Consider the following 11,520-nt stretch of genomic DNA (forward strand, 5'->3'; position numbering starts at 1 on the left):
GAGGGTGTAGGGTGAGCGCGCGCGTCGGGGCGAGCCGGTTTCTCGCACGCGTCGCGCCTCTGAGGGTTGGAAAGGGCTAACCAAACCAAGTGTAAGCACACAGGAGCGTAAGCGGTTGATGGGATTCAAGCTAAAAAAAAAAACACCTTTCACAAAACGCACAATTCGGTTTAATAGAATGAATGCAGTATGTTTAATCAAAGGGGAAGTGCGAGTGGGGGTAAGGCTTTTTGGCCAACAGAAAGTACGATAAAGTGCGTATTCAATTGCAGTGGCAACAGAGTGACAGTGACACTCTGTGACAGTGCAGAGGCACTGTCACAGATAGCCAGCAACAGATAGATACTGTGTAGGCTTCACCTACACAAATTAACTTTGAGTGTGATAGAGTAGCACATTTTATACTTGCCAAAGCGGCAGGATATCAAACTTACAGCTTTTGAGTATATTAGTACGGAAACAGATAAAACACTACGCTATTATGAATGCATTGCAGCCTATAATTTATATAAATTTTAAAAGTTCCAAGTAAAGAGAACTTGTTACGATTACGGCTGAACGTGTCCATGCTTTTGGTCTTTTCGCTTAAAGCCTAAAAATCCTTCGTGTTTTTTTGCAAGTATTTTCGCCCAGGCAAAATCATAATGCTCTGCTTCCGAAGGTGCTCGCAGAGCTTTGGGCTCCTCATTAGCAAACATTCCACAATCCAGGCATCATCGTAAGGCATGCCTCTCAGAGACTTTCGTCTTGCGGCCAGGAAACAAGCTCTCACAGCTAACTGCTGCTTCTTCGGGAGTGACTGCATTTTTGCCTCGAGTGTTTCTTAGCTCAGTGCATTGTTTTGCTCCTTCATTTGAGTCACATGTTGCTGAGCATTGGCCACGCTTTTCTCTGTCTTTCTCAAAGCACGAGAAAATTTCTCGATTTTTTTTTGTCACTGCAAGGATCTTTCGTCTTTTTTCTTTTGTACATGTTGTTCTGCGAGAGCTTCCGTAAATATTTGCACTGCAAGCAAGACTCTCCTTTTCTATCGGTGGTCAGCAAGCATTTCTCTGCAAAGTGCATACTTCTGTATGAAGTGTGCTAGCCTGCAACAGGAATCATGCCGCATCCATTACAAAGGCCACGCAGAGCCAATTCTTAGATTAATCTGCCTCATGGCGGGATGTAAGCACGCGCTTTTCCTTTTCTCTTCCTCGGAAGTAAATTGTGGCAATTACAGAACCGTGCTCACGCAAGGTTTTTACAAAAGTCACCATTCTTTCGATTAATTGTTTCGAGAAGTCATCAGTGTCGGTCTCGCAACAGACATAAGTTAAAGCGGCATTTGACGCAGCAGGCAACTTCATCCATGTCACCGGAATCAGAATTCCATCGAACGGGTGCCGAACATCACTTGGGCACGGACACTGCAGTATCGCTTCGCTATCACACACCAGTCCTGTAGCAATCTCTGTCTGCTCGGAATCGGAACGCCTCTGGAGTTCCTCTGATGCGCCTCCACGAGCGACGCAATGAGGGTCAACCCGCGTATCATCCCCGTCGACTGCAGAACACAACTCGGGATCCACCAGCTCAACATTTCGCTTCCGTTATTTAGGTGCCGGTCCTTGGTCGCAAATGTTTCGCACCTTCTTTTTCACCGTCTCTTTAGGCACAAGATGAGGTGGATAATTTTCGAATACTGTAGGGACAGCATCGGGCTTCAGGCGTGAGTTCATTCACGACGCCGTTCACCGTAATCTTGAAAAGATCTTTCGATGCATTCGTTCTCGAAATGTTTTCATCTTATTTTCCCATTCAGCATGCCGTGCTGGGTTCGCCTATGCAGTGAACAAAGATACCTTTTCTTCACCGATAACCGCTTCGACACAACGGAACAAAACACGTCCTCTCTTTGCATTGCTGCTTATCCTTTAACATTTCAGGGTGTTTTTGCTCACGTTTAGCGTCTTCCAGCTTCACAATCCAAGAGATGATGTCTGTCAAACATTGATTTCACACGAGCAATCGCGCGAGGCTGCCGTATCGGCGCGACAGCAGACGACAGGAGTCCGGCGGCTTTCGCGCACCCTCCCGACCGGCAGCGCCCCTTGCGGCCTCTCCGCGCGGGCATCGCGGCGAGGGCCTCGCCCTCCCGTACGGAACGCGCGCGCTGCGCACACTAGCCAGTATATTCTAGGCACTATATCTATAGAGGCTAGAAGTTTTGACTAGTGTCGTGAGCAGGCGCCCTCGCCAGCCGCCGCGCCGAAACCTGTTTCGATGCTAGCGTAGGTGGCGCTGTTCGCGGCAGGCGAGTTAGGCGAGCCGAGAAGACCGATGCCGCCGCCGCAGCTCCTCGTGTCGCTCGTCGAGTCTTTCTCGTTTGTTTCCGCTTCGCTCACTTCGTTTCTGATTGCCTGGCATGTTTGTGCGCAACGCATGACAACGCATTTGATAAAATGCGTGTCTACCTAGCCTTCAAGCAGTTCAGCGATGAGGTTTTGAAAGGACTTTTTTTTTCACAAGGATAAGCTCGACAAAATTTTCCGTACTACTGAGCCAACAGAAGGATTGGTGAAGCTCATGGAACGCTTGATATTTGTCATGGCATCAAGGGTGCCCTCCAAAGGGCTTCGCCCAGAGTAAGCAAGTGCGAGCTTTCTGAAGAATTTTTAGCTTTTTTGAATGAATGGGAACGGTACGCCGCTCAGCACGGCGATGGATTTCTCAGTGCAGGGACTGCCCTCGGACTTCGTGTGACGCTGAAAAGCACACTGTCACTTATGATTTATGTGACGCGTCATCACTATAAAATACAAATATCTCCTGACAGCCAATTTGATCCACGACAAATTCGAGAATTTATTTGGAATTGTAAGACAATCATTCGGCTGCAATGACCACCTCTCCAGAACAATTTTTGCTTATAGTAAATAACCTTGCCTTCTACAACTTGGCAAGGTCGCCAAGGAATGGAAATTCACCAGCTGAGGTTGTGAGTTCTCTTGATGTAAGGAAAGAAAAGGTGGCACAGATAACGAGCCTAATCGATGATCTCTTGGACGAGGGAAATCTCGCACATGCTTCAGCAGTGCTGCAAGAGCAGGACAGCATGTTTGACCATAAAGGCGGCGTAGAAAAGAAAAGTGACTGCCGACTCACTTTTTATATGTCGCTGGCTGCGTTGTCAGGAAATCACTGAAAATATTCCCGTGCCCCTTCGCATGTGCATCTTGGCTATCTTGCCCCTAGAGGCTGATGAAAATGCGAATGCCTCACTGACGAGGCAGGATGACCATGGAGGTTTGGTGAACGCTTCAAAGCGCATTGAAGTGCTAATAACTGCACTAGAAAATGCATTCACTGCCTTTTTCAGCAGAAACAAGCTGCATATGCTGGTAGCATGATGTCTTTTTTACATTTTTTACAAGGGCGTGAACTCCAAGAAATTGGCTCCAGCGAACACTCCCGCGCTCTTACAAGGGATATGAATAAGTTTTATGTATTGACAAGGTAGCATTTTTTACTAAGGCAATGAGCAAAGATAAGGCGTCCAATAGCGGGAAGCAAAAGCTGCTCGAGGCGGTGCCAATGAAACTGCGTCAGTGAAATGTTCCTGTAAACAAAAATTCCGTTAATGTGTTCTGTTCCCTTATTTATGTGATTATATTAATGTATTCGGAGCTGTAACGACCATCCGCGAGTGGTGCCTTCCACACGTGAGGCCGTAATTTCGCTCGGTCGCTATACGAGGCAAGCTCAAACTCTTGGATAACGAGCCTTTGTTTTTGCGCATGTCGTGTTGTGCTCGTTCCTTTCCCTTCGTCGTTGTCTTGCTGCACACCTTTTCTTTATTCCTTTTTCCGCGAAAATGGGTCAACCAAAGCATAGAAGAGCAAAAATATAACTGCTCGCGGCTTCAACAGGCTGTGTCCACCTGAAGAAGTAGCTTCGAAAGTGGTTTGCTGAGAATACCGTTTCTGACCGATGCCGCATGCCCCGCAGAACATATGGACACTCGTATTATATTTTATGCTTTGGCCAGACGAATGTCACAGCCGTTACAGCGAGATGCGCGCAGCGAAACGCGTTTCCCGGCATTGCTGCCGAGCGCGCGCACAACACACCTGCCAGCGGCAGCGCCATCTGTGAGCCGTCATTGCAAATCATTTCCACTGCGCCCGCGCGTTCACGACACTAGTCAAACCTTCTAGCCTCTATACTATATCTATCAACGTTACTAGAACCAAATCAGTTTCACAGCTCCCCATACCGCCCAGCGGAGGAGAGTGTCCCAAGCGGCGGTCACGAGAACTAGCGGCGCTGCAGTCGAGTCTTGCTCCCTGCCGGGCGCGTCGTCTGCTACACGCAGCGCGGAAGCGTGGAGCGGCCGGCATATATGAGTTTTTGGCGGGCTACGTTCGCGCTCTACGTGGCTGCAGTAAAATAATACTTCCATTACGACAGCTTTTGCTTCGAAGCTACGTGTTATCTTGGAGAACACGTTTGTGTGATGCAAAATTAGGCTGTTAATATTGTGAAAAAAGTGCAAAAACGCTGTCAGCACGCTCGCGAGCATTGTTTCTTCTTTGCTCAATGGCTTGTGTTTTGTAGCGCGCACCCTAGTGCATAGTTCCTATAATGTAAACAGATCGGACAAAGTTTCTGTTCGTGGGTGCACTCTACCTTAGAAGGTAACGTAGTGAATGTCATGTTTGCTGCGGTACAGCGCAGATTGCCTGCATTGCGTGCAGAAAGCTGCAGGTTAGCCTGTGCAGTCTATTCACTGAGTGCTTGAAGTCTGCTACTCGCGTGAAACGAGACAGTGAACACAGAACACAGGCAAACGGCCTCCGTCGGCTTATAATCAAAAGCGTTTTTCTTAGTGTCCTGCTTTTGACTCAGCGGCACTACCTCTGATATCATTGTGAAAAAGTTTTACTATTATGTTTTCTGAACGTCGCGTAGGCGGAGTTATTTAATGAAGTGGCTGCAAGAGAAATCAGTAGGAAGGAACGCACGCACAGTGAAAATAGAGCAAGAGCGAGCCTCTTGAAGAAGAAAAAATAAATTTATTGCACGTAATGACAGGAAGTCGTCATTCTATTCGCTTTACGACCTTGAGAAATGTCATCTATCTCCTCCACGTCCCCCTCCTCGAAAAAAAAAACAAAAACTTTTATTGCTTGTAGGGGAAATTAATGCATTCGCAAACTAGCACTGGACAGCAATGGTAGACACACGATATTGAAGGCATATATTTGCATTGGAAGGGCACTACTTACAGAGGAGTTAATATCATGAATTCATGAACGCAACAACGAAAAACAAGCAAAAATGCAATATTGTCAAAAATAGTGGTGGCATATACGAAAATAAATGAAATGCACCAACCAACTTCGAGAAATTCATCAACGTATACAAATTTTCCAAGAATCGACAGCAATGCAAATGACAATGCTACTTCCTCTTCGGTAAATATTTGATTACGCAGCAGAATCTAACAATTTGTTACATCCTTATTTACATATAAACATCGCAAAGTGCATATATGTAGGGCATGTATTTTGCCATGATTGCACATGTGACAGAAGTATTTAAGCAATATAATTCGCATATGCAAGACAATCTATACACAGAAATAACTAATAGTTAAAACCAAAATAGTTAAAACCAAAATAAAACCTGCACAGCAGGAGGAAATGAAATCGATCAAAGTAACTTGGCCTTTTTCCTTGCAACTCTGACTTTTTCTGTAAGCTCTGCGTCGCGGTTCTTTTTTCTGCAATAGAAGTGCATTCGCATCACAACATAAAAGTTCACAACTCTGGCTGTCACCTCTTCGTAGTGATCGGAACACCCCAAAGGAGGGACACCCGATTCCTCTAGGTTATCTAAAACCTCCCAGAAAAGATCACCGACCATTGGACCATTCTCAAGTGTATGCTGTACAGTTTTCTCTATTTCCTTTATCGTACAAAAAAAACTTGCGCGAAGGATGCCGCAAGCATCCTTGCTTAAACGCGCGCAAATCTGTGAGCTGACGCTCAAGTGGTCTGGGCTCAAGCGCGTGATCTTCAGGGCTAGCTGTCAAAGCTTTCTTGCACTCTGTGCAAGACATTACTTTTTCCATCTTTTTATGGATATATCCACACAGGTAATAGACAACTGTATCTTGAGTGTCGGCTTTGTGGTAGCCATGGTCGTCCTCATGGTTGTCCCCAGAGAGAACCACATACTGCAGTTTTTTAGAAAGCTTTAACTCGACAGCTGATTTCATCTCGACTGCAGCCTTGGCTTTCTCGGTCAAGCTGTCGTGCAGGGAAACTAGAACTGACTCGCAGGTGCCAGAGCAGTTCCCTTTGATGGCAGTTTTGACGGGAGTATACAGCGACAGCAATCTGTAGATTTGGCTGAACTGGGTGATGGTTGGATGGTCCTCGTCACCGTTGAAGGAGCGAACCAGGCCGAAAAATCTCTGTAAAACCAAGGTGCTTGCAATCAAAAAGTAATACTGGCGCCCAAGTCTAGATCGCATCCCAAAACCGGCCTGAAGGTATAACTCCGCACACACACACACAAAAAACTTCGTTACTGAACTCCGAAAGAATTGGCTCATTTCGTAATATAACATTTATGTCTGTCTAGTATGCTGCGGTGAAGAAAACTGAGGTGATTTGCCATGCCCTACCCTAGAAATGTCTACGCTTATTAATACTGTCAATATACCTTGCGTTTCTTACCTCAAGTGGGTCCTGGTTCAGCTTAGCTGTCAAAACGTACGGGACGCCGGCCTTATGCAACTCGTCGATAATATCCAAAATGGACAGCAGTGTTACCCGCAACGATTCTGTTGTCTGACGTGAGGCAAACAAAAGCATGTTCTCGTTGCAGTGGTTGCGTTCTGTTTCATTTAACATATCCAGGTAGTCCTTGATGACCTAAATATGAAGAGAAATAAAGGGTTGTACTAGTGGGAAGATAAATCAACGTATTCTGAAGACGGTGCAGACGACAGTAACAAGGATAGAGAAAGCACATAAAACGGTTTGCCGGTTGTTTTTTTTGTGCCTTCACTGTATACCTGCTGCCTCTTTGCGCCGTTACCAGAATACGGTACAGTGAATAAATTAGTGAAAAGCAGCCTAGACTCATACCTGAATTCGAGGAGAACCCTTCCTGATGCCTTCAGCAGGATGCCTTGCGTTCAGAGCATCGAAAAGGTCGTTCGTGCTCCTGGTAAAGGCTTCGGTGCCGGAGGAGTCTCGTAGCTCTGTGACGCCAGCGTCTCGGTACACCTTCAGTCCAATTGCTGTGCTCCGGCTGAACAACTGCAAAAGGTCAGTTGGATGATGTTTACACTAACGTGGCGTGATAAACGAAGGTCGTAAGCACGGGTTTTTGCGGTTACCTGCGTAGCAAGCCGTACATTCATTCTTTGAAGATTATTCGGCTGAACGTGCGCTGCTTTCAACTTCGGCACCACCTTGAGGTGCTTGTCCTTTTCCGTTTCGTACAGAGCCTTATAGTGACCAAAATTTATGTTTTGCGTTCCAGCCTGAAACGTGAATAAAAAAGGTAGCAGTTAGGCTTTCCTCAAAACAATGAAAAGTATTTCGTCATGGCTATACTTACTTGGCCCCTTTGGTGCTTTAGAAGATGATTTCTTACGCACTTGATGATGTGTGTGGCACATCGCAGACAAAGTATATGAACTTGCCGTCAGGTAAGCATGGATGTGGCATCTTGTGGCTGGTACCAGCCATGCTGCCGTTCACACCAAAATGCTGCCACATGGACTTGTTGCTTCCCGCTCCATCGCTTACAATGCTGAGGACAGTTGCTCCGTACTTGTGAAGCCTCACCACGGCCTCAAGCACCAGTTCCGCCAAGACGCGCCCAGGAGCTGCGCTTTTGGTTGCGAAGCTTGCAATTGGCTGCACCCATCCTTCAAACATTGGCACGAACATGAGAACTAACGCATGGTCTGCCTCCTCGCTAGCATTTCCGCTGACGACACCACCGTAGTCGATGAAACCGTCGACTGTGTATGTAGATTTGTTGAAGTCATAACATTGTTTCAACTTAATTTCGTCCAAGATTAGAGTGCCGAATTTCCCATGGCCATCTTTTGTTTCCATGTGTGTTTGGATTGCTTCAAGAGCAACAGCATTAAATCCATATTTGCAGGGAATGCCCTTCAGTATTTGAGTTAGGCGACTCATGCTTGGTAGTGGTAGCATCTTGAGCTCATTCAGAAGCTTGTATGCTCTCGGACTTGCCAGTCTCACAAGCATGCAGTTAAGAAGCCATTCGGCATCGTATCTGATTCCAGACGGCGCTTTGGCTTTTATTTGCCTAAATGCCGTGATTAAAGCCAGCCGTTGCAGGTTTGGAAGGCCTTCTAGCTGCCGTTCTAGTTGCTCTTCTGAGCTCTTCTCGAGCTTATCTTTTAACTCAGATATTTCTGCCTTCCGTTTCTTGTTAGCTGCCGCAGCTCGCAGCAGGGCTTTTCTAAGACGTCGTGTCTTTAGTTGTTGCAGATGTTTTAGTTTTTCAGAATTTTTTGCTTGACGAATTTGTCTACGCAGCCTCAAGCAATAAGGACAAACTCGCCGCGACGTTATGACAGAGCAGTTCTTGTGATACCTCGTACCTCCGCATGAGCTTTGAGATGTGGCTCCCTCACACAATTTCATTTCATCGATCTTCTTCATAAGAGCTTCTACGTCAGAAACACTCGCAATGTGATATGAGATCTTCTTGTGCAGCTTGCTATACGCGTTCACAGTACATGATATTTGCTCATCAATCAGAATGGTCTTCTCAACAAGCAAGTTCCCCTGCACTAGACGGCGAGTGTAAAATATGCCGCATCTTTCGTCGGTTGTGGCGTCACGGAAATATTCGAATTTCCACTGCGTTGTCGGTAATGCTGCGGACTCCAGACGGTCAAGGTTAAAATCACTTTCTGCAGCGCAGCTGTCCGGTTCGGAATGCACTGATGCGCTCTCGGAATCCTCCAAGTTACCTCCTGGCAGTGCTATCGCGACACACTGGGCACCGCGATCCACTGGAGGCTTTCTCTTCGCCGTAGTGCATTTTGGCTTTGAAATATGCGCCGGCAATGAAGGAAACAGCCTCGGGAGGGCGCCTGGTGCCAGCATCCATTTTCCTCTCTCCAAAAGCACTTCCTTACCTTGCACTACATGACGATAGTGCTTTAGAAGGTCTTCTTCCTCGAAATGGAGATCACAAACTTTGCATTTCGAAGTCAGTTTGCGATCCTTTCTGTGAAGTGCATGCTCCCACCTCTTAAACTCGATGGGGTCTTTCGGCGGCCCGAAGAAATGACGCTCCGTCGAGTCATCGTTGCGATACCCGCTATTGCACCCCGGTGCAAAGCAGGTTGGCATGAAGAGGCACGATGTCAGAAAATACAAACAAAAATGAACTGAGAAGCTGACGACACAAAGCGGCTGTCGCGAGCGCGCTTTAAAAAGGGCGCAGCAGGGCCGGCAACCAGCGTCTCCGCTTCGGCGGACGCGGTTACTGCGACGCACGTCTTTTCAAGGGCGCAGAAGGGCCGGCAACCAGCGTCTCCGCTTCGGCGGACGCGGTTACTGCCAACGTTACTAGAACAAACCAGTAGCGTTGGTTACTGCGACGCGCGTCTTTTCAAGGGCGTAGCAGGGCCAGCAACCAGCGTCTCCGCTTCGGCGGACGCGGTTACTGCGACGCACGTCTTTTCAAGGGCGCAGAAGGGCCGGCAACCAGCGTCTCCGCTTCGGCGGACGCGGTTACTGCCAACGTTACTAGAACAAACTAGAAACGTTGGTTACTGCGACGCGCGTCTTTTCAAGGGCGTAGCAGGGCCAGCAACCAGCGTCTCCGCTTCGGCGGACGCGGTTACTGCGACGCGTGTCTTTTCTGTCTCTCTTGCTGTTATGTTAATACGTAAATAGTTTTATTACCAGTGTACCTCTCCCCCTGTCCTCTCTACTCTCCCCTCACCTCTTTATTTTCACTCCTACACACTGCCTGCTATCCTTTATTTCCGCTGCCCCAGCTCAGGTGCTTCCAGCAGCGATGGCAGATGCCGGAGCTAGTAACAATCTTTTTCCTTCCATTTACAATGTATTGCTGTCATATCTTTCAAATCTCTTGTTTCTGCACGTATCAGCGGTGGTGGCTCAGCAGTCTTTCAGTGGCCCGAAGAAATGACTGGCCGGGGAGTCATCGTTGGGATACCCGCTATTGCATCCCGGTGCAAAGCAGGTCAGCATGTACTAACTAGTCATAACCCAATTATTCACGAATGGTTAGTCATGACTAGTTAGTAATTAACCAGTCATGGCTAGTCATGACTAACGGCTAACCATGACTATCGGCTAACCAGTCATGACTAGCAATGACTGGTTAATTACTAACTAGTCATGACTAACCATTCATGACTAACTGGGTCATGACTTGGCCCATGCCTTACTAGTCATGATTGGTTATTGAATAACTAGTCATGTCTGGTTAATGACTAGCTAGTTATGATTAACCAGCGATGACAAACAGTCATGATTGATTAATGACGAAGTAGTCATGTCTGGTTAATGACTAGGTAGTCATGACTAACCAGCGATGACAAACCAGTCATGACTAATCAGTCATTAACCAGTTGTAACTAGTCATGACTGGTTAACTAGTCACGATTGCTTAATGACTAACCAGTCATGACTAATCAGTCATTAGTCATGAGTAACCAGTCATGACTAACCATGACTAACGGCTAACCAGTCATGGCTAGCCATGACTGGTTAATTACTAACTAGTCATGACTAACCATTCATGACTAATTGGGTCATGACTTGACCCATGACTTACTAGTCATGACTGGTTATTGGCTAACTAGTCATGTCTGGCTAATAACTAGCTAGTCATGACTAACCAGCGATGACAAACCAGTCATGACTAGTCATGACTAATCAGTCATTAACCAGTCGTAACTAGTCATGACTGGTTAATGACTAACCAGTCACGATTGCTTAATGACTAACCAGTCATGACTAATCAGGCATTAGTCATGACTGCTTCATGACTAACTTGTCATGACTAACCAATCATGACTAATTGGGTAACGACTCACCAATCATGACTAATTGGGTCACATGAACCATGACATACTAGTCATGATTGGTTATAGACTAACTAGTCTGACTAGTTAATTGATGCCTGCTTATTGACCAACTAGTCATGATAGGTTAATGATGAACTAGTCATGTCTGGCTAAGGACTTGCTAGTCATGACCAACTAGTCATGATTGGTTACCGACGAACTAGTCGTCTGGCTAATGACTAGCCAGTCATGACCAACATTACTAGAACTTGGTTCCAGTAACGTTGGTCATGACAAACCAGTCATGACTAATCAGTCATAACTGGTCATGACTGGTTAATGACTAACTAGTCGACTGCTTAATGACTAACCAGTCATGACTAATGTGTCATTAGTCATGGTTAGTCATGGATAACCAGTCATGACTA

At 46.5% G+C, this 11,520-nt stretch overlaps 1 protein-coding gene across 1 annotated transcript; it reads right to left on the reverse strand.

The window, feature by feature from the left end:
* Window positions 1–5,748: 5,748 nt before the first annotated feature.
* On the reverse strand, window positions 5,749–7,590 carry LOC149350393 (uncharacterized). The gene is made up of 4 exons (XM_089576877.1): window positions 7,397–7,590; window positions 7,143–7,316; window positions 6,729–6,926; window positions 5,749–6,463 (listed from the first exon to the last, which is right to left on the reverse strand). The coding sequence occupies exons 1-4, from the start codon at window positions 7,418–7,420 to the stop codon at window positions 5,921–5,923; spliced, it is 939 nt and encodes a 312-aa protein (XP_089433003.1). The 5' UTR covers window positions 7,421–7,590; the 3' UTR covers window positions 5,749–5,920.
* Window positions 7,591–11,520: the final 3,930 nt, after the last annotated feature.

This window comes from Amblyomma mixtum, chromosome 3 (assembly GCF_055824585.1).
Source record: "Amblyomma mixtum isolate Tamu chromosome 3, ASM5582458v1, whole genome shotgun sequence".
Lineage (NCBI taxonomy): Eukaryota > Metazoa > Arthropoda > Arachnida > Ixodida > Ixodidae > Amblyomma > Amblyomma mixtum.